Source organism: Podarcis gaigeae (assembly GCF_964106915.1).
Source record: "Podarcis gaigeae genome assembly, chromosome: Z".
NCBI lineage: Eukaryota > Metazoa > Chordata > Lepidosauria > Squamata > Lacertidae > Podarcis > Podarcis gaigeae.
The window spans coordinates 23,017,482-23,039,193 of record NC_139691.1 but is presented as its reverse complement, the minus strand read 5'-3'; the positions used below and the strand labels follow the sequence as shown (position 1 = coordinate 23,039,193).

General features: G+C 44.6%; 1 protein-coding gene across 4 annotated transcripts in view; it reads left to right on the top strand.

The window, feature by feature from the left end:
* Positions 1 to 21,712, top strand: part of LOC310836711 (ubiquitin carboxyl-terminal hydrolase 12-like) — a 52,607-nt gene that overhangs the window by 17,917 nt on the left and 12,978 nt on the right. For 2 of the 4 annotated variants that reach the window (XM_083722437.1, XM_083722436.1), the window contains exons 3-7: positions 10,437 to 10,650; positions 12,259 to 12,473; positions 16,947 to 17,023; positions 19,762 to 19,845; positions 21,373 to 21,570. In XM_083722437.1, coding sequence (XP_083578563.1) covers positions 10,437 to 10,650; positions 12,259 to 12,473; positions 16,947 to 17,023; positions 19,762 to 19,845; positions 21,373 to 21,570 — 788 coding nt within the window. Of the gene's footprint in view, positions 1 to 8,406; positions 8,576 to 10,436; positions 10,651 to 12,258; positions 12,474 to 16,946; positions 17,024 to 19,761; positions 19,846 to 21,372; positions 21,571 to 21,712 lie in introns of those variants that run through there. The other 2 variants (XM_083722438.1, XM_083722439.1) reach the window with 2 other exon arrangements.

Genomic DNA, 21,712 nt, shown 5'->3' with positions numbered 1-21,712 from the left:
CTTACAGGTCCTCCGTCATGTTTTGTAATGATTTGAAAGGCAGCATTACTTCCTGGATGTGTGCCAAGTTTTAAAGGCTGCATTTCCACTTGTTATCTTCGTAGACGCATATGGGATGGCTGCGAGAGCCCATCACCGTGACGACTTGCTTCCTTTACAGCCAGGTTTTAAGCTCCAGGGCTAAAGCCTTCTTGCAGGTCTCTCAAGTGCTTTAGAGCAAGCTGAGGTTTTTGTCTGCTTCTTTGTTGCCTGTTTGGCTGATTCTGAGATGTGACATGGGAGATATCATCATGAATCTGTAGGATTTAAGCAAATGCTAAACATTCAACTTTGAAGCAGGTGCAGAGCACTCCAGTTTTGATCAGTGCATTAGTATTAGAGGAGGTATTTAACCTTTTCCGACTTTGATGTTATCCTAATTTAAATTGCCTCTCTGAAGCCGTGAGCCCTGTAGCAGAGAAATAAAGAGGTAAGACATATAATAGAATCATAGAACTGTAGGTTTAGAAGCAATGTTCAAAACTCCCATTGTTCTAGGCGCATTTTGTGACATGGAATTTCATTAGCGTGAGCAGTTTCTGAGCTCTGGGTCTGGGCACAATACTGCGCCTAAGATTTCAGATTAAAATTGCAGAGTGGAAGGAAAGGAGAACCTTTTTCTGCCTCCCCACTTCCAGCTACTTTCTGAAGACTGGAGAAGAGACCCCCTTAAGAATATTAGGGGGTGGGCAGGGGAAGGACTAGACCATGTGAAAAATTAACATAATATTTTAGTTGCAGTTCGTTCATTTTCAGCTTTGTTTCCTTGTTATAAAAAAGCACACCTAGACATTCCATTGTTGTGCCCATAACCTACGTTTAAGGTGCCATTTAGGTCCTAGCTTTCATATCTCAGTTTCTACCACTGGTTGGAAGGGATCCTGAGGATCATTCAGTCCATGTACCTGTGTATTTTCTCCTTTTGGGTAGGAGGTCGGTTTTGTGCTGAACTAGATAGGCTTCTGGTCTGATCTAGCAGGCAGGAGGTGATCCACACTGCTCCAGGCAATTTATCTGTGTCTAGATTTCAAGACTGAAACTCATTCAACAATACATGACTAGGCAATGCTCTGAGCACATTCATTGGCAACTCTGCAAACAGTGCTATCCAAGTCACTGTGGATGTGAATGATTCTGACTTCAAATTGCCTAACAAATAAGAAATAATGGACCTCTATGGAATTTTCAACACCGACTTGCAGGCTTCCTTTTGGAAGCACCTATTGAGAAGGTATGGTCATATGGATCACATCTTGCCAGATCAAAAGAACTGCTCTGGCTGCAGGCCCATTTCTAAACTCATTCTAATGTACTGCTACTTTTGTAAGACCCTAAATATGTTGAAAAGGGACGCGGGTGGCGCTGTGGGTTAAACCACAGAACCTAGGACTTGCTGATCAGAAGGTCGGTGGTTCGAATCCCCGCGACGGGGTGAGCTCGCCACAGTGCAAGTAGATAAATAGGTACAGCTCCGGCGGGAAGGTAAACGGCGTTTCCATGTGCTACTCTGGTTCGTAAGGAGCGGCTTAGTCATGCTGGCCACATCAACAACAACAACAACAAATTCGTTTATTGTGAGGACCATGCCTGTGCACAAAAATCAACACTACAGTAGTTAAAAATTGTTAAAATTCATTACATACTATGCCGACAAAACCTTCTTCCCACAAAATAGAAAAGGAGGGAAAACGAGCAGCGAGTCAAACAGACGATGGAGGGGTCTTTACATTGTCGTTCATAAACCTTTCCCTGGCTTTCATGGCCTTCATCACAAAGACCGCTACCACATGGGTAATGCGTGGGTTTGCATCAACTAACAAAAATTTTACTCTATCTTCAGGACTGGTTATACAGTTGGGTATAATTTGCAGCAATGCATCTCTAAAGCCCGAATAAATGGGGCAATAGAGGAAATAATGTGTAAGGTCCTCTTTAATTCTCATAAGGCAAGGACATAAACGATGTTCTACTGGGGTTTTTGTGTATCTACCGGTCAGGTAGGCAGTTGGCAATGTTTGAAACCGTGCCATAGTAAAAGCTCTCCGAAGGGTGGGGTCAGTGATCTCGACCAAGTAGTTGGCACAGATTTTGACTGCTTTTACTTGGGGGAGCCAGTAGGAAAACCCAGAGTTCTTTATCTTGGTGGAGTCCATAAAGGCGTCTTTTTCAAAGATCCATTCCCGAACTTTATCAGCGCTCCACAATTTGAGAGTATTTAACTCAGGTAGGTTGTATCTGGATAGAATGTCTGATAGACTTTTATGCCAAGTAACACTACTTGGCATGCTGGCCACATCACCCGGAAGCTGTACGCCGGCTCCCTCGGCCAATAAAGCGAGATGAGCGCCGCAATCCCAGAGTCGGCCACGACTGGACCTAATGGTCAGGGGTCCCTTTACCTTTAAATATGTTGAAACTAGTGTACATACATCTAGGCAGGTTCTCTTGCGTGAACCTGCCTAGATATATTATGCCTAGAATGAATGAATCTATATCTATATCTATATCTATATCTATATCTATATCTATATCTATCTATACAGTGGTGCCCCGCAAGACGAACGCCTCACAAAACGAAAAACTCGCAAGACGAAAGAGTTTTCCGTTTTTGAGTCGTTCCGCAAGACGAATTTCCCTATGGGCTTGCTTCGCAAGAAGAAAGCCCATAGGGAAATCTCAGGGGACCTCTTTTAAATGCTGGCGGTGGGGAGCAAAGCCTTTCGCCCCCCCTCCGGCCTTCAGAAGAGGTCCAGGAAGGCCGGCGGGGGGCCGAAAGGCTTTGCTCCCCACCGCCAGCATTTTAAAAGCGGTCCGGGATAGCAGGGAATTGCGCTGCGCTTTCCCGCTATCCCGGACCGCTTTTAAAATGCTGGCCGTCGGGAGCAAAGACTTTCGCCCACCGCCAGCCTTCAGAAGAGGTCCTGGACAGGGGGCGAAAGTCTTTGCTTCCCCCCCCACCTGCCTTCCCGGGATAGTGGAGAAGCGCAGCGCGTTTCTCCGCTATCCCGACGGCTTTTGAAGGCAGGCGGGGGGAGGCGGAGGAAAGACTGGACCTCTTCTAAAGGCCGGCGGGGGGCGAAAGTCTTTGCTCCCCCCCGCCTGCCTTCCCGGGACAGTGGAGACTTCTCCGCTGTCCCGGGCGATCTTAAAATGCTGGCGGGGGGCAGTGAACCCTTCGCTGCCGTCCCCCAGCATTTTAAAAGCCCCCGGGACAGTGGAGACTTCTCCGCTGTCCCGGGGCGATCTTAAAATGCTGGCGGGGGGGAGCAAAGACTTTTGCCCCCCGCCGGCCTTCAGAAGAGGTCCAGGACCTCTTCTGAAGGCCGGCGGAGGGCGAAAGTCTTTGCTCCCCCCCCCGCCTGCCTTCAAAAGCCGTCCGGATAGCGGAGAAACGGCAGAGAAGTCTCCGCTGTCCCGGGGACTTTTAAAATGCTGGGGGTTGGCAGCGAACGTTTCGCTGCCGCCCGCCAGCATTTTAAGATCGCCCCGGGACAGCGGAGGCTTCGCTGCCGCCTGCCAGCATTTTAAAATCCGCTGTCCCGGGGGCTTTTAAAATGCTGGCGGTCGATAGCAAAGCCCTCCTGTCCCCGGAGCTTGCGGGGCGGGAGTTGGGGAGAAGGGCTTTTCTTCCCACCGCCAGCCTTCAGAACAGCCTTCTGAAGGCTGGCGGTGGGAAAAAAAGCCCTTGTGTCCCCCCCCCCCAGCCTTCAGAAGAGGTCAGGGGACAGACTGTCCCCGGACCTGGTCTGAAGGCAGTTTCCACAGGAACGCATTGATTGATTTTCAATGCATTCCTATGGGAAACCGTGCTTCGCAAGACGAAAAACTCGCAAGACGAAAAAACTTGCGGAACGAATTAATTTCGTCTTGCGAGGCACCACTGTATCTATATCTATATCTATATACCGTACAATGGTACCTTGGGTTACATACGCTTCAGGTTACATACGTTTCAGGTTACTGATTCTGCTAACCCAGAAATAGTGCTCCAGGTTAAGAACTTTGCTTCAGGATGAGAACAGAAATGGTGCTCCAGCGGCGTGGCAGCAGCAGGAGGCCCCATTAGCTAAAGTGGTGCTTCAGGTTAAGAACAGTTTCATGTTAAGTATGGACCTCTGGCATGAATTAAGTACTTAACCTGAGGTACCACTGTACTTTTCCGTGTATGATGAGTTTTTTTTACTCAAAATTAATGTTAAAAATGGGTGGTCGTCTTATACATGGATAGTGCGGGGGGGGGGGGGGATTGGTTGCAGCCACGAGCAAGAGTTTGTTAGCAGCGATTGGGTGGGTGAATAGTGTCTGCTGCAAGGGCTGCTTTGGATTAGCTGTTGCTGTGTAAATCGGATGGATTATGTTTGTTTGCATCAAGGGCTGCTGTGGATTGGCTACCGCTGTGGCAAGTGGGTGTGCGGTTGCTGGCTTCTGGTGGCGAGCCGGCATACACTTTGTGTGCTCTGTGGCTCATGCGATTGGTAGTGTTTGTCAGTTGGGTGAGTGATTATCGGCATATCCCCCCCCCCCCCAGCTCAATAACTTCATCCCCAAAAGAAGCTCAACAACTCTGAGCCATCTCCCCCCATTTTCTTAAATTGTAGTCCCCCCAAATAGTCTTATACACAGGGTCTTATACACACACCTACGTATTATTATCACCCTTGGTGTTGACCTTCAGAGTTGAACCATGACAGGGCCTTATGAGTTGTGATTCCCCAGTCTTGGAATCAGGAAGGCTTGCCTGGCAACAGGACTGATGTCTTTTCTGCGTCAAGTGAAAACCTGTTTATGACCTTTTAGATATTTATGTTCTTTAGTTTGCTTGATGCTATAGAACATTAGGTGCTGTACTTTTATTGTTGTCTTTGTGTGCTTTTGAATTACTGCTCGCTGTTTGGAAAGCCTTCAGACGTGAAAAACAAGAAAAGAAAGTTTCTAAATAAGTTAACTAGCCTGCAAACACTTTTAATGGCGTTAAAATATTTGTATTACACGTTAATATTTGTATTACACTGACAGTCTGAAAGAACCAGCTCCTTATTTTTGTCAATTTACAAAAACTTCTTCATTGCTAGAAATGACTGGGCAAGTGTAGATTTTTTCCCCCTTTCCCCAAGTTTGAGGGGCTTTATTGGACCTGTGCACTCTATGTATGGCCCCTGTACAAATATCTAGTGTTCGGCAGGGAAGATATGTTGGCCTAGCACTGGGTAGCATGAATCTTCCATTGGGGCTGCATGCTTTTATATCTCTAGGACTCTTATTGGAAGTTGAAAACTCAGATGCCACAACTAGAAAATCATGCACCAGCAAGATCACTCCAGGGAGAAATAAATAATTAAATAAATGAAATACATTTTGCACAAATTATTTGGCTGCATGATCTAGTAAAAAAAAAAAAAAAAAAAATTCCTTCCAGTAGATACTGTGTATCTGAAGAAGTGTGCATGCACACGAAAGCTCATACCAAGAACTAACTTAGTTGGTCTTTAAGGTGCTACTGGAAGGAAAAAAATTTTTTGTTTTGACTATGGCAGACCAACACGGCTACCTATCTGTAACATGATCTAGTAAGTTAGAGTTTTTCATTTGCAAGTGCAGAAATGCTGCAGTTTTCACTTTTTTCCAGGGTGCCCTAATTATAAAACAACAGATTGGTAGGGAAGCAGTAACAGGATTCACAGAGCACCATAAGCATAGCCAGGATTTTTGTTCGGAAGGGGCAGGACTTTCGTTAGCGTGGGGCAGAACCAACGTGATTGTTCAGTTAAGTATTTCTATTTTCACTTGATTGGGGGGGGGCGCACGCTCAACTGCCCGCCCCGCTTGGCTATGTCCATTCAGAGCACTTATTACCAGCAGGGACAATGGAGGGGAGTTTCGGTGGTATGTTGTTGTTTTTGCATATCACCTTTCTTCCAAGGCAACTAAGGCAGTTCACAACATTAAAATACTAAAACAAATACATTGTATAAAACAAAGACCCACAGAGGCCTCTCACGCCAACTGGGAGCTGGTGATATGTGTACTCCCTGACCACAGGCTGATATGTGTGCTCCCTGGCCTTCATTTCTGTTGGAGCATGCAGGTCTTCAGCAGCTGTAGGGTAGGAACTGCCACAACATTTCTCTAAGGCAGCTGATGGTTCTGTGATGAGCTGTTGGTCTTGGACCTTTTCTTTTGCAGGGATGGTGGCAAACATTATTTTTCCACCACTGTTGTGACCTTGGAGTGTTGTCCAGTGGGGTTTTTCCAGTTGGGGCCTCCTTCAGCTTGGCCCAGCAGATGATGTGAAGGAACCATCATGCTGTGACAGGTTTGGCAGTGTCTTTGGGGGAGGGATGAAAGTGCCATATGCAGAGTTCTTACAACTAGCAGGCTGACTTCTGTTGATGTAGAAAGGGATCTAATTCTTCAGTGGCTTGAGGGTCAAGCACTCCAGGATGCATCCTTCCTTGCTAGATTCTGTATCTCATCAGCCCCTATCCTCCTTTTTTCCATGAAATGAGACAGCCTTCAAATGTGACAGATGCAAAACAGCTGCTTCTAGCTATCTCCGGCACATTGCCAATATATCCTTGTAAACAGGAAATGTGAACTGGATGTCTCATTTTGCCCCCAAAGGCATCTTTCCCTGTCAAACACCAGCAACTTTGAATTGTTTCCCACCCACCTATCCCCACTATAAGCTGGCCCAGAGGGAAAACCTCAGCCTGCTTGATTATTTGGAGCAATCATATCAGCTTCATGTTTCGGGGCGAGAGGTGGGTATTCTCAGTGGTACCACTGTGTGTCAGAAACCACAATCTTTGCCCTCCCCACAAGCCAGCTAGCTGCTTACTAGTCTTAACCCACGGCAAGAGCATTGCGTCTGCTCCCTCTTGAGCGGCATCTAGCAGGACAATTGTTTTTTCCCCTTCTCTGCCAAACCACATCACAAGGCTTTATAAGGGGGGGGGGGGTCCTTCACCCAAGCCTTTATAAGTTACGCTAGAATTCCTCGTTTTAAATCTTATAAGTGTATCAGGATGAGGTTGAGGAAGGCTGACCAAAACGGGAAACACAACTTGTTTAACAGAGCTAGCAATTTTAAATGTTGCACCAATGGCTTTGTTTCCACAGTACGTGCTATTTATTTATGAATTCTCCTCCTCCTCTGAGAGTGTGCATATGAGACTGAATTATACAGTCAAGCCATAAGTCCATTTAGCCAGCAGTTGCTTCTACACTGGCTAGCAGGGCTCTCTTTTTTCCCTGCCCCTTCAGCGGATTTGACTAGTTGACCTTGGGTTCCCATCCAGTTCTGTGTTTCTGTTATTCTACCTCCTTCAGCTGGTGGGAGAGAAGAGATTGTGACTTTCTGCCCACAAACCAGGTGCTTTGCCACTATCTGTGTAATCAGGTTAGCCTTTCCAATGCTAGCAAAAATGTTTATTCCCCACTTGCTCAGCTGTTATGGAACTATTTTCAAGATCACAGGATATCTAATTTTAGACCTGAGCCAAAAGTTCTCTTGAGAATTCTTGGTTTGAAATTGTGGAGGGGGTTGAAGCTACACACACAGCTGCACCCTTTACCTTTTCTATCGTTGCTGGTTTCATTATGGGAGCTACTACCTACACTTAACCCCCCCATTCCCCCCCCCAGAATATTGTTGCGCAATCATGTTGCATTGTTCCAAGGGGCATTCAGGGAGGGGAATAATAGGTAGCAAGAACATTTGCTGCCAAAACAAAGCTGCCTTTCCTCTCCAATCCCCCTCCCCGTTTTTTGAAATATATTTTTATTGAATTTTAATAATGAATCGGTTTCAGGGGGTGGGGATAAAGAAAAAACTGTTTTTTAAAAGTAAGTTGTCACAATTTCCAGGAAAAAACCATAGGATACAGTTATGTGATTTACTAAGTGAGTACCAAGAGGAGGAGGACACATTGTCTGTCATTGCTAAGGGATCCATGGCCTAAATAAAAAAATAACATTTTTTTATTTCTAAAAACGAAGATTGATTGAATGAATGAATAAACTTTATTACAGTCACAGGCCAGTATAAGAGAAACATATGAATAAAATAGTTCATGAATAAGAATTGTTAATTAAAACAGATACAAACTAAAAGACATGCAGTTAAAACAACTATAAGGGTGGAGCTTAGGGGAATATCGGTCTTGCAATATGGGCCTTCAGTTTAGGACTGGTTTCTAGCACAAACCATCCTTGGGCGAATATCCATCATGGCAGTGCAAAATCTAGCAACTGAGTATGTAACATCTGGGTTTTCATCCTGGAGTAGTAGGGAGATGTTGAGTTGTTCTGTGCGTCCTGGGAATTTGTGCAGGATAGGCAGGATAAACCTGGCTCATATGTCTACATAGTACCAGCATTGGAAAAGGGCATGTTCTGTTGTTTCCTGCTGCCCGGAGCCCCATGGGCATTTCCTCTCCTCATATGGTGTCTTCCTATAACGGCCTTCCTGAATGGCTGAGGGGAGGGCCTGACAACAGGCCAGAGTGAAAGCCCTTCACTGTTTTGAGATTTCAAGGTTGGTTTTATATAGTGGACGCGGGGCGCAGGTTGCGATTCTGCGCAGGCACAACCGCCGAAACTCGGAAGTAACCTGTTCTGGTACTTCCGGGTTTTGGCGGTCCGCAACCCGAAAAAACGCAACCTGAAGCAGCTGTAACCCGAGGTATGACTGTATGGCATTTGGGAGGTGAGGTATCTTCTGGTTTCACTGATTAGAAATTTTGGGGACTTGGCTAGGCCAGCTTGGCGTTCTGTGTCTTCCACACGCTGTTTAATGTTTCTTCTTGCCCCGTGTCAAGTTGTTCATGCCCCGTGTCAAGTAAAATCTCTGTGTTGAAGCCTAGAGTAGTTATTATATTTTTCACAGCTCGTTTCCATGTTGATTGGAAATCATCCTTAATAGTCAGGGGAGCAAGGCCACTCAGGAAGAAGGATAGTCCCAACCAGTAATTAAGAGTGGCACACCACACTCTGGCCTCAATTCTTATGGATCCAGTTTCAAGACGTATGGTAGCATTGGAGACATGTTTAGGCACTTGTAGAAGACCATATAACAGCTGTGCAATCAATTTAGCCTCAAACAATTTGAGGGCTGCAGGTATATCCTGTCCACCTGAGGTACCTGAGGATAGCATTTGTGCTTCTGTGGGCATTCCCTGCAATGTAGTCGCCGTGGGCTTTTCTGCTTCCCGAGGAATGTGGGGCTAGACCCAGGTATTTGAAGCAGGTGACCTGCTCGATCTTGTGACCATTGATGAACCATGCACGTGGTTTGGGCCTCTTGGCAAAAACAACAATTTTGGTTTTCTGGTAATTGAGCTCCAATTGACCCTCCTTGCAATATGCTGCCAGTGTTCTCGAGAGGCTTGTTGCGTCATCTGGGTAAAGTAGCACTGGAATATGCTTTCCTGTGAGTTTTGGAGGGTGGAAATTCATATTGTGGAGGTGGGGAATCATATCATTTATATAAAAATTGAATAAAGATAGGGCCAATATGCATCCTTGCTTGACTCCCTTCTCGGTCTCTATTGCGTTGGATAGATGTCCCTGGAGGGAACATGGCACTTTCAGCAAGGTCCCTTCATGTAGTGTGCGAATTAAATATAGCAAGCGTCTGTCAAGTGTGGAGATCTCCACTTTTCCCCATAGCTTTATTCTGGAGATGGAGTCGAAGGCTGCTCTGAAGTCGATGAAGGCCACTTAGAGAGAGACAATGTTACTAGATGAGTACTTCTCTATTAGGTGTTGGAGAACTAAGCCTTATATATAATTATAATAATGGTTATAATACCATATTGGTCCGAATATAAATCATACCTGCAAATAAGCTGCACCTTTAAAATTTGTGGGTGTGGCCCACCTCCTGGCACTACTGCGCTGAATGGGGGGTGGCCGGCCTTGGCGACCTGCTCCCCACACCGGTGCCAGTGTTCGATTCCGCGCACGCTGCATGCCTGACTTCCAGCACTACCAACTCCTGGTGCTACCTCCCCAAGCCGGCGCCAGTCCCGGCTGCCCCACCCCCACCCCCCATTCAGGGGAGTAGTGCCAGAAGCTGGGAGCGCAGCGCTCGGTTCTGAATATAAGCCACACTTTAACTTTTCACAGTCAGAATTTGGGGGGCAAGTGCGGCTTATTTTCGGGGCAATCCGGTAAACAGATAATTTAAAGCTAGCCTCCATCCCATTTCATGAAATCACATGCATTGTGCAGTCAGCCTCCATCATACTCTGCTTATTTCCCTCATGCCCTTTCACTGCAGCTAGTTCAGGTACTTTTTGCCTCTCCCCCCCCCCCCATTTTAGTAGACCTTGAATAAAAATTCTTCTTTTTTTGCTCTCTTTCTCTCCCCCCGCCCCCGGCTTTCTTTCATTTAGTTTGGCAATACCTGCTATTGCAACTCTGTTCTGCAGGCACTTTACTTTTGTCGTCCGTTTCGGGAAAAGGTTTTGGCTTACAAGGTCCAGCCGCAGAAAAAGGAAACCCTTTTGACATGCCTCTCAGAGCTTTTCAATGACATCGCCACACAAAAGATGAAGGTGGGGGCCATCCCTCCCAAGAAATTTATTTCCCAGCTGCGGAAAGACAACGGTAACTAGACTTCTTAAATCTCCATGTCCACTTCAGTGTTATGCATCCTTGGGGGCCTTTCAGGAGTTACTTTAGTGGCTTAGGAGCTGCTTCCTAGAGGAACATGGAGATGGGAGGGGGGGCGTGCAGAGAGGGTAATGTATTGGTTTGAGTGTTGAACTGGAATCTGGGAGACCAGAGGTCAAATCCTTATTTGACCATGAAGCTCACCTTGGGCCAGTCACTGCCTCTCAGCCAAACTTACCTCTTAGGGTTGTTGTGGCGATTAAACAAGGAGGAGAGAGCCACAAACAAACAAACAAACAAACAAGTTCTTGTTGTTGTTAAGTACCCGCCCTTCACCCTATTGTCCCAGAGCAGGTTACAGTATTAAAGCACAACTGTAAGAACAGTTTAAAACAATTTACAATAACAAAAAGAAATCTGTAAGAAAGAATGGGTCATGTATGGGACAGAAAAGGCCAAAAACAGCAGAGTGATGTGAGGTTTGTTGGGGCCCTAATCCTATTGCAGGAGAGAAGAAGCCACTCGCCAGTTCACTCCAGTGTGCTTTGTTATTTACCCCTCCCAATGCACACCCACAATAAAACATAAGTTAGAACTGTTTATAACTATTTATAATTTAGATCCTGCTGAGATCAATGGGACAAGATGGCCATGGCTTAGTCCCTCGTTGAAATAAATGGGACTTTAGTGCAGCTGCTTTAGCCTGGATCCTGCCCATTACCTGGATATTTGAGATGGGAAATTAGCTGCTGATATGGCACTTGTTGACAAGTGCTGAAATTTATGATCCTGAAGGGATGGCATGAATGTACATATCCAGTGTTGAAAGAGTGGTTAATGGAAGTCTGGAAAATTAAAATGATGCCAAAATTAACTACATTAAGAGATAACAGCCAACAGATAGCAACTTCTAATACTTTGTTCCCTTTTACTAATTTTGTGAACAATAGCGTACAGCCTGGATTTTGAATGCTGAAACAGGGGAGTGTGTTTTCAAGAGGCATTTAAAAGTAACTACTGTGTCCACCACCTTCTGCCCTTGGGAGGGTGTCCAGAAGGTTGGTGCCCGTACTAAGAAGACCCACTCCCTAGGTGTCATAGGGCAGCATCCCAGAGGCTTCAGTATAGCCAGCAAGGCTTTGTCTGAAGATCTTATCCATTGGCCAGGAATGTCTGAGGGGAAGTGGTATGCTAGGTATCCTGCTTCTAAGTTCTTTAAGACTTTATATGCCTTAGTACTGGGAATCTCCATAGTGGATCTGCACTTTCTCTGCTAGATCTAATATATGCGTATAAAAATACATGCAGCAATCAATCCAGCTTAGTTTAAAAGCGCTCTGTGCCTCAGTCAGTCAGCCAGCTGTGTCTTACCTAAGCCTTGTGTCCATTGTCAGTCTCTAAATAACTCTCCAGACTTAATGAGGCAGAGTGGAGCACCAATATCATGTGGCACGATTAAGAGGAACAGTATTACGCAGTGCATTTCACCTCCTTCTGCCCCACCATACTTCATCTTGGAAGTAACTGAAACTGTACGCTGCGAGTGACCTAACAGCATTTTAATCGCCCTTCTTTGTTTGTCTTGCACATCTTCATTGCCAGAACTCTTCAACAACACCATGCAACAGGACGCACATGAATTACTGAACTACCTGCTGAACAGGATTGCTGACTTACTACGAGATGAGAAGAAGCAGGAAAAGCAAAATGGCAAGCTGCGGAATAGAAGCAAAGGGGAGAAGGTGGACCGCACTTGGGTCCATGAAATCTTCCAGGGGACACTAACCAATGAAACCAGATGTCTTACCTGTGAATCTGTATGTTGTTGTTCTTTAAATCCCCCAAAGCTCTTCCTTATCCAACAATAAGCCATTAGAGTATGTTGGTCCATTGATTTCAGTGGGCCTACTCAGAGTATGACTTCTTTTCTTTTTGTTCATTTCTGTCCTGCCTTTCCTTCAATGAGCTCAAGGTGGTATACGTGGTTCCCCTTCCCAGTTTTATCCTCACAACAACCCTGGTAGGTTAGGCTGAGAGACTATAACTGGACTAAAGTCACCCAGTGACCACTCTCCCTTGGTGAGGTGTATTCAGACTTATGCTACCACCTCCTGTGCATGCCTGTTTTTCACTTCTTGGTTCCTCACGATCACAGAGGAGGGGTTTTTATTGTGTGTTGTTTGCAATAATTTACTCTGTTATGGGATACCAGACAGAAGGGGCACAAGGTCCCACAATGATGTAGGAAAGCAGTTTTGCAAGAAGTGTGATGTATCAGTATTGGATCAGAGGTGAAGAACCTCATCAGGGGAGTGGGGGCAAATCTGGCCCTCCAGGCTTCTCCATCTGGTCCTTAGAACTCTTCCTAGAGTCTTCCATTACCAGACTTGCTTCTCACCATCCTTGAGTGTTTTTGCTTTGCTAGAATGTGTCCTAGCATGCTTGCCTGATGAATGCTAGAAATTCACATCTGCCTTCTTCACCTCTGGCACCACCTACCAGTGCCGTGTGGCCCCCAGAAGGTTGCCCAAATAGAATATGGCCCTCAGGCTGAAAAACATTCTCCATCCTTGTGGTAAATGCTGGGGAGTCTAGTATGGTGATAACTTTGGTATTACCTGTTTTATTACATTTTAAGTGTGCTCTTCATTCATTCTGGATCCCATAATGGGATACAAATAATATTTAAACAAAACAATTGCTACATCTAACCAATAAAACACAGTTTAAATAAAACAAGGAACACAGCAGCCGCCAAAAAAATTAAAAGAAAAGTGTCAAGCAAACTTTCTTTGCAATGGCCATTAACTACACAGAGACCTTGAACAATCAGATAACTCCAAAAGCTTGGGAGGATGAGTGTTTTTTTAAAAAGCAGGTTCCAGAAGCCCAGCAACACCAAGACCATCAAGCTAGGTGATTGGTGGCATGTCTCAGGTATTCCAGCAAAGGCCTTGTATATTTAGCTTCATGGCTAGTATGCTAAAAAAATGAAAAAATGAGTCAAATAAGAAGGTATGAATATGTTGACTACTTTTGGGGGGGGGGGAATCTAAGGTAATCCACACCATACATTTAAAGCACATTTCATGCGTATGACTCCCCGTGAAGAAGCTTGGAAAATGCCATTTGTTAATGGTGCTTTGTATTTCAGATCTGTTAAGAGTAAACCACAGCTCCCAGGATTCTGGGAACTGAGAGCCATGTGCTTTAATGTGTGGTGTGGATGTCACCTGTCTAAGATAACCAGGGGAGATTTAAGGTGAGTTCCCCGTAGACTGAAGGAGTAGAGCAGCCTTCACCACAGCCTGATACCTTGTTGATGTTTTGGATTGCAGCTCCTATCAGCTGCAGCCGATACCCTGATGGGAATTGTAGTTCAAAATATCTGGGGGGCACCAGGCGGGCAAAGGCTGGAGTAGACAAATGGCTGTAAGCCATGGCAGCTATATGGAACAGTCAGTGTTATCAGTTTTGCTGGTTTTTGCCATCGTACTTTAGACTTTGTTGATACATCTGCCTTATCACTCTTGGAAACTGGTTTGAAGTTAAAATCTACTTCACTTGATCCAGCAGGGCTCTTCTTAAGATGCATTTCAGTCTGAAGAAGATTGAAATAGGAACCAGTTAAGTCAGCCAGCCATTAATTTGCATCGTTTCCTGGAACAAATCCAGTCAATCAGCATGTCCTGCATCCAAGGAACTACATGACTTGCTTTGGATGTGTTTCTCAAAGAGTCCCTTCTGCTATATGGTGAATTGCCTTTGAAAACAAGAGATGAGCTTCCAAAGCAGTGTGTGTGTGCCCGCGCGCGCATGCGCACGTGTGTGGGGCTCTTAAAATAGCTCTCTAGATCCTGACCTATTTCGGAAAAGTAAAGTCCTAAGCAGAGGGGGGAATCTCGAGTGGGCTTTTAAACTTAATGTGCTTTAAAAATAGCATTGGTTTTGATACCTGCTCCATTCTAAAGGGATCTTCTCAGCCGACATGGCGCAGGTTGTGAAAATTTGGTTCTGCGGCAATTGCCTGTCGCCAATGCAAGGCTTTCCAAAGGCCAAACTAAATATAACCCCACCCACACAATTAACAGTTTTGTGAATGGTTTGTTTTTAAAAATATAAATAGCAATCACAGGTGAGCTGAATTCAGAGCCAATCAAGGGAGTAGTGGGGAGGGGTTTAAACCTGAACATGCCCAGTTGCAGTCCCTGTCTGGATTGGATGGGGGAAGTTGCACATGCCTTTGCACTGGAAAGAAGGCTTCTATTTGCACCACTGGAATTGCTGATTGGACAAATAGTGTTCTGCTTAGTTTGTCATTTTATATGGGGAGGTGTTCTGAGTGGATGAAACTACATGTAGCCTGCAACTGCCCCTTATTTTGAGAAGAGGCTGAGCAGCTATCTGGAAGATTTGGGACACATAAAAGGAAGTATTCCTATGCAGTGCATAGTTAAACTATGGAACTCACTCACACAGGAGGCGGTGATCATCACCAGCCTGGATGAGTTTAAAAGAGGAATAGACAGTTTCATGGAGGAGAGGCCTATTGATGGCTATTAGCCATGATGGCTGTGCTCTACTTTCACAGTTAAAGGTAGCAATGCTTCTGAATACCAGCTGCTGGAAGACACAGGAGGCGACTGTGCTCTTGTGCTTAGATCCTGCCTGCTGGTTTCTCACAAGAATCTTGTCTGGCCACTGTGAGAATAGGAAGCTGGACTAGATGGGTTCTTGGCCTGATCCAGCAAGCTCCTCTTAAGGTCTTATCTTCAGCAGTCTTCAACCTTTTCAGACCTGAAACCTTTAACTCCAACCAGCAATGTGAACCTTAGACTGGAACCCATTTGCAGCTTCCTATTGTGGCTACACAGATTCCTCTAGGAAGCCCACATCAGGCCGTGAGGGCAATAGCCCGCCTCCTGGTTGGTTTGTTTGTTTGTTTGTTTGTTTGAGCACCAGATTTAAAATACAATAGCTTCTGAACATGGAAGTTTTATTACAGCAGGGGAGGGGAACTAGTCAGGGATGAAGGGAGTTGACGTCCAGCAGTTGATCCAACATGTCCCCCAGTATATGAAGAGAGGCAATAAGAGGCAGCATGGGGCTCAGCATTGATTCTTTAGCATCATTTAATTATTCCTTGTCTTTATTTCTCACTGCAGACATACCAGTTTGACAGTCATTCCTTCTCTGCAGGAAAACCCTAGGAATTGTAGTGTGAGGGCAGGGGAGCAAACTACAATCCCTGGAGTTTGCAGGGGACAGGGGGAGTTATGTCACATAATTTTGTTGTCTGTTTCTTCCTTGCCTTCCATTCTTCCCTGCATTTCTGTTTATCTCTTTAAAAAAATAAGGATGAAAAAATTAATAAAAAAACAAATGTTAGTGGAACTGGTATGCCCCTACTGAGGTCAGGTCATGACTAATTTGGGGGGTTGCAACCCATTAATAGAAAGCCAGTGGTCCATAGCTGCCTTCCTCAGTCTAATGTCCTCCAGATGTTTGAGATTACAACTTCCGTCAGCCCCAGTCAGTATCTGGAGGCTGTCAAGTTGGGGAAAGCTGATCTATAGCATATGAATCTGTATTATAAGCTGTGGTATTGATTTATGAGTGCGAGAGGATGCTGCGTGTCAAATGATGCTTGACTGCATGAGATCAAAGAGCCGTGTCCATCATTCTCTGCAGTATTGCCAAGGATTCTTGGGTACTCCTGTTTGGTTCTCCCCTTCCTACCACTTTTCATTGCTTCTGTGGCCATCCCTACTCATACTTCCATTTGAGTACAAGCAATCCTGTGCAATTCTGCGTGCATTGGCGGAGCTTGCATAAGCCTGCTTGCCCCCGCTCTGTCCCTTTGCATGATGTTTTTGTGGTGTTTGGGGGCTACCTCCAGGTTTGGCAGTGTGCAATTGGTTTGGCGGTGTGCGTGATTGCACATTATTCCGACATGCCTAAACCGGAAGTTGCCTGTATTAAAGATGTCTTCTTTCTTAAACTTGAAACATGACTACTAACCATGGTGGCTGTGCTGTGCCTCCACAATCAGAAGCAGTGATGCTTTTGAATAGCAGTTGCCGGAAACTGCAAGAGGGGAGTGCGCTTTTGTGCTCACATCCTGTTTGTAGATTTCCCACAGACACTTGGTTTGCCATTGTGAGAACAGGATGCTGGACTAGATGGACCAGTGGTCTGATCCAGTAGACTTTTCTTACGTTTTAGCATTTCTAAACTTGCTTATTTTTATTCCATTTACCCTGCCTCTTTTTTTCTTTTTTCTTTTCAAGGTTAGCAGCAAAGATGAGGACTTTCTGGACCTTTCAATTGATGTGGAACAAAATACATCAATAACACACTGTTTGAGGTATTTTTTTTTAAAAAAAACCCAAACACCTCAAGAGCTTCCCAGATAAGCACTTGTGTAATGCTGTCAATATATGACACTTTACAGGAGCCTTTTGCTAACCTCCGGATCATAGAATCCTAGAATTGAAGAGTTAGAAGGGACCCCAAGGGTCTAAGCCAATCCCTTGCAGTGCAGGATTTACAGCTTAAAAATCCCTGGCAGGTGACAATCCAACCGCTGTTTAGAAACCACCAGTGATGTTTTGGCGATGGTTGTGCTCGCTGGAGTTGATGGGAGTCATAGTCCAAAATGTTTGGAGGTCACCATGAATACTGTTTTACTGAGAGATGTCATTAAAAAGTTGTATCCTTCCCCAAGGAACATATCCTCTAAATTTTGACAGATGGGTGGAGTGGGGAGAAAAGCCAGAGTCCGCATAGCAAGCATGTTGGTGACTTGTGCAAGTCAGTTATTATTCTTATTGCATTAATTTAATTTCTATACTTCCCTATATCTGAAGGTCTCAGGGTGGTTCACATAAAATATCAAATACATAAAATCAAAACAAAACCAACAACCCAATAAAAAAACAAAAGCCCCAAAGAGCCAGCATTTTTAAAAAGGGTATAGGATGTAGATCAAGTCAGACAAAGGCCTGGTTGAAAAGGAACATTTTTGCCTGGCCCCTAAAGGTGTATAGTGAAGGCACCAGGCGAACTTCCCTGCGGAGAGCATTCCATAGACGGGGAGCCACTGCAGAGAAGGCTCATTCTCATGTTGCCACCCTCCTTACCTCGCGGAGGAGGCACTTGAAGAAGGACCTCAGTGGATGATCTCAGGGTCCGGGTAGGTTCATATGGGAAGAGGCAGTCCTTGAGGTAGTTTGGTAGTTCACCATACCTCAGCCAGTGTGATGTATCAGCAGAGCATACAGAGCCCCAGCAGAATCTTCGGAGATTTCCTGCTCCCAGCAGAACAGCTTCCAGAGTCCCCAGGTACAAAGCAAAGTGAAACAGTACTATCTTCTAAATAAAGTTCTTCTGGGCTTTGAAGTAAAGATAACGTGTACAGATAAATCCGCTAGCACTACCACCATGTAAAAACCACAGCCTCTTTTCTTGACTCTCACAGATTCAGAGTTGGATCCTGACAGCATCAGGACAGAACATGGACCTCAGGACATACACAAGACATACTGAAAGCTAGAGATTATTATACCCATCTCTGCACCTACCGATGGGAGGGTGAATGACTCAGCACCCTTATCTCAGAGCATCCAGACTTAGGGGATGTGCTTCCTCCAGACATGAGCCCAAGCACTGTCATTTAACCCATTGTTCACATCACACCAATGAAGGGATGAAAACGAGCAAGTTCACTTATGCTAGAAATGGGAAGCCTTGAGAACATAGGAAGTCACCTGGGGCTCCTTTGGAAGGAAGGGCAGGATATCAGTTCAGTCAATCAGGTAATCATCTGCCTTCTACTGAGTTGAGTAACAGGGCTGGACATGAATGCGACAGCACTCTGTGGTTTCCAGCATTCCACCATTGATAGCATTACCCTCATCCAACACATTATCGCCTGTGCAGACTAGTAGTGGTTTTCCACAGATCTTATTTCTCAGCTCTCATTGGAGTTGCTGGGATTTGAGTTACAAGTTCCCTATCCCTGTGGTGCAGAAATGCGAGGAATGGAGCCTTAGGAACATGTGACAGAATAAATCATGTGACAGAGGAAGCTTCAGCCTCATCCTGCCGGCTCTCCAGTTTGTGGGCCGGATGGGATGTGAGTTTTCTCCCATGAACCTGAGTTTGCTATAGTATAAATAAAAAACAATTTTATTTATCTCATAAAATTTATACACTGCTTGATTGTAAAACAAAACAACGTGTTTTACAAAACAAAACAAAAAAATATGAAAAGGAATTAACAACAATAATTTAAAACTTTCAAAAAATTAAAATTATGAATAAATTCAAAACAAAACTTGCACCACCTTTCTAAATATCTAGGTAGGCTTGTCTAAATAAAAGTGTTTCTGGCAGGTGCCAAAAAGAGTACGGTGCAGGCGCCTGCCTGATATCAATAGGCAGGGAGTTCCAAAATGGAGATGCTGCCACATTAAAATATTTTAATGTATTTTTACTCTTTGTTGGAAGCTGCCCAGAGTGGCTGGGGAAACCCAGTCTGATGGTGGGGTATAAATAATAAATTATAATTATAATTATTATTATTATTATTATTAAGTGCTTACAAATGCGGAGCAGGTATTAATGTGGCACCTGAAACAGTGCCAGTTCCACCAATTGAAATGGTTGAGTGGGTGTAAATGGGGTAAGGCACTCTCATAGGTAAACTGCTCCCCAGTATGAGGTATGAGCAAACAGGAGTTCTTGGTTGGTGATGAAATGCCTGAATGTGCTAACTCAGTGGTTGCCAATTGGTGGTCCATGTAACCCACCCAGGGGGCCTGTGGCACATACCCGTCAGTTGTCCGGAACATCCTGTTTTGGGGGGCTGTGCTCTTGTGTGGGTAACATGACTTGCACAGGAGCAAGGTGCAGAAGACTCACATCCTGGTTTTGCACTGGGACTCATTGAGTGCTGTTCACATAACAAAAACTATGACAGAGATTTTCAAACATTTTCAAAAGTAGGGGATCCATGGCTTTGGCTTTTGAAAAATGGGATTCGCAGTACTTGGCTAATTGCCCTAACTGCCCTAACTCTGATTTAACTTCCCATTTTTACAGGAAATTCAGTAATTCTGAGACTCTGTGCAGTGATCAAAAATACTACTGTGAGCAGTGTCGCAGCAAACAGGAAGCGCAAAAGAGGTAAGCCTAAAAGCTATTGGTTGTTGCATTTTTATGTCACTTTCCCTCCAATCTGCTCAAGGCAGTAGGCATGGTTCTCCATCCCCTTTTGTTCTTACAATAGCCTTGTGTGGTAGATTAGGATAAGAAAAAGTGATAGAAAAGTCCATTCGGAATCTGAACCTGTGTCTTCCTTTGTCCAGCACTTTAATCATTAAACCACCCTGGTTCTCAATAAAAATAAGATAGGTTGGTTACAGTTCTCTTTTGTTTGAATTAGGGACAATACATTATTTAGAGAGCCAGGTGTGTCTGCTGAAATACTATGAGTACAGAAAAACACCAAACATGATTTTGCATGTTTACTGCTTTGGTGGTGGTGGCGGTGGCGGTGGTGGTGGTGGGAACTCTCCATGCTACAAAGCAGCACTTATTTCAAAGCAACTGCAGTTTGGAACAATTTGTATTCCCTAGACTTTCTGTCGCTGAACCCCCCCTTTTTTTGCTTGCTTGTGGGGTGCCCCACTTTTGTGATGGATGTCTTGAAACTATGCCTGCTGAAATCTCAGGTGGTGGAAGGATGACTAAACTAAGTTTCCAGTAGTCGGGCATTGGTTGAGGGTGCATTGAAGAAGCTCTGTGCATGACTTTCAGAATCTGAATCAATTGTTCAAACCTGTTTTATAAAAGGTGATGAATGATTTATGCAAAATAAGAGACTGAACTCAGCAAGTTGCAGAATTCAGCAGGCACAAAACTTCGTATTCTTGATGCAGATTGTTTGAAGGTTTACATGTGGAGGCTGCGACCCTGATAAGCTTCATCCTGTGTGACTTATGTAAAAGAAAGCTGTCATGTCTCAATACAAAGCAGGAACATATTTTGTGTTTTGAAGCAGAGCCAATCAAATATCTTCTGTTCAATATTTTCTCCTTTTGGAAAATGCCGACTGATAACCTGCAAAAACAAATTAAAGCCATCTGACTTGGATGGTTGGGTAAGAGTAAGTGTTACCACTTTTGCCTCCTACTTTTCTCACGGATACAGGAGAAAATCAATTGTTCTTATTTCTTAGTCAATAGCAGCCAGAGCCAAAAGGCAGAGTTCATTCTTTCTTCTGCTTTCCTTGTTGTGATGAGAGACGGATGCTTTTGGGCCATATAAGTAGTTGCTTTGAGTCCAGATGCTCCATAATGCTCTTTCTCAGCCTTCACCAACCTTGTGCCCTCTAGATATTTGCACTCCAGCTTCCATCAACCTCAGCCAGCACAAGAGGGCTTGTAGGCTGAGGCTGATGAGAGTTGTAGTTCAAAACATCTAGAGGGCAGCAGGTTGGCAAACAGCCGCACTGATTCTTCCCAATGTTGCACAAAAGAGGTACTGAGTAATGTTTCAGATTTGCTAATATTGAAAAAGCTATCCATTTATTTGAATAACTTACCATGTTTACTGTTTTAAACAAGCTTTCTTAGAATTCAGAGTGATTTCATAACATGGATTCCACCCTCCACCATCTCATTCTCTTTTGGTCTTATTTTGTGGACCTAGGATGCGAGTGAAAAAGTTGCCCATGATTCTTTCTCTGCACTTGAAAAGATTCAAATACATAGACCATCTGCATCGATATACCAAACTTTCCTACCGTGTAATCTTTCCTTTGGAGCTTCGACTCTTCAACACTTCAGGAGATGCTTCAAACCCAGATAGGATGTATGATCTTGTGGCTGTAGTTATTCATTGTGGCAGGTAAACTATGAGAGATCACATGCATACCATGTGATATAGCATTTGCTATGTATTTGGGGGAAATATTTGTCTGTTCTCTGTCTGTTTGGAGACGTTCTGCTTGTAGGCTTCCCATAAGCGTTTGCTTGGCCGCTGTAGGAAC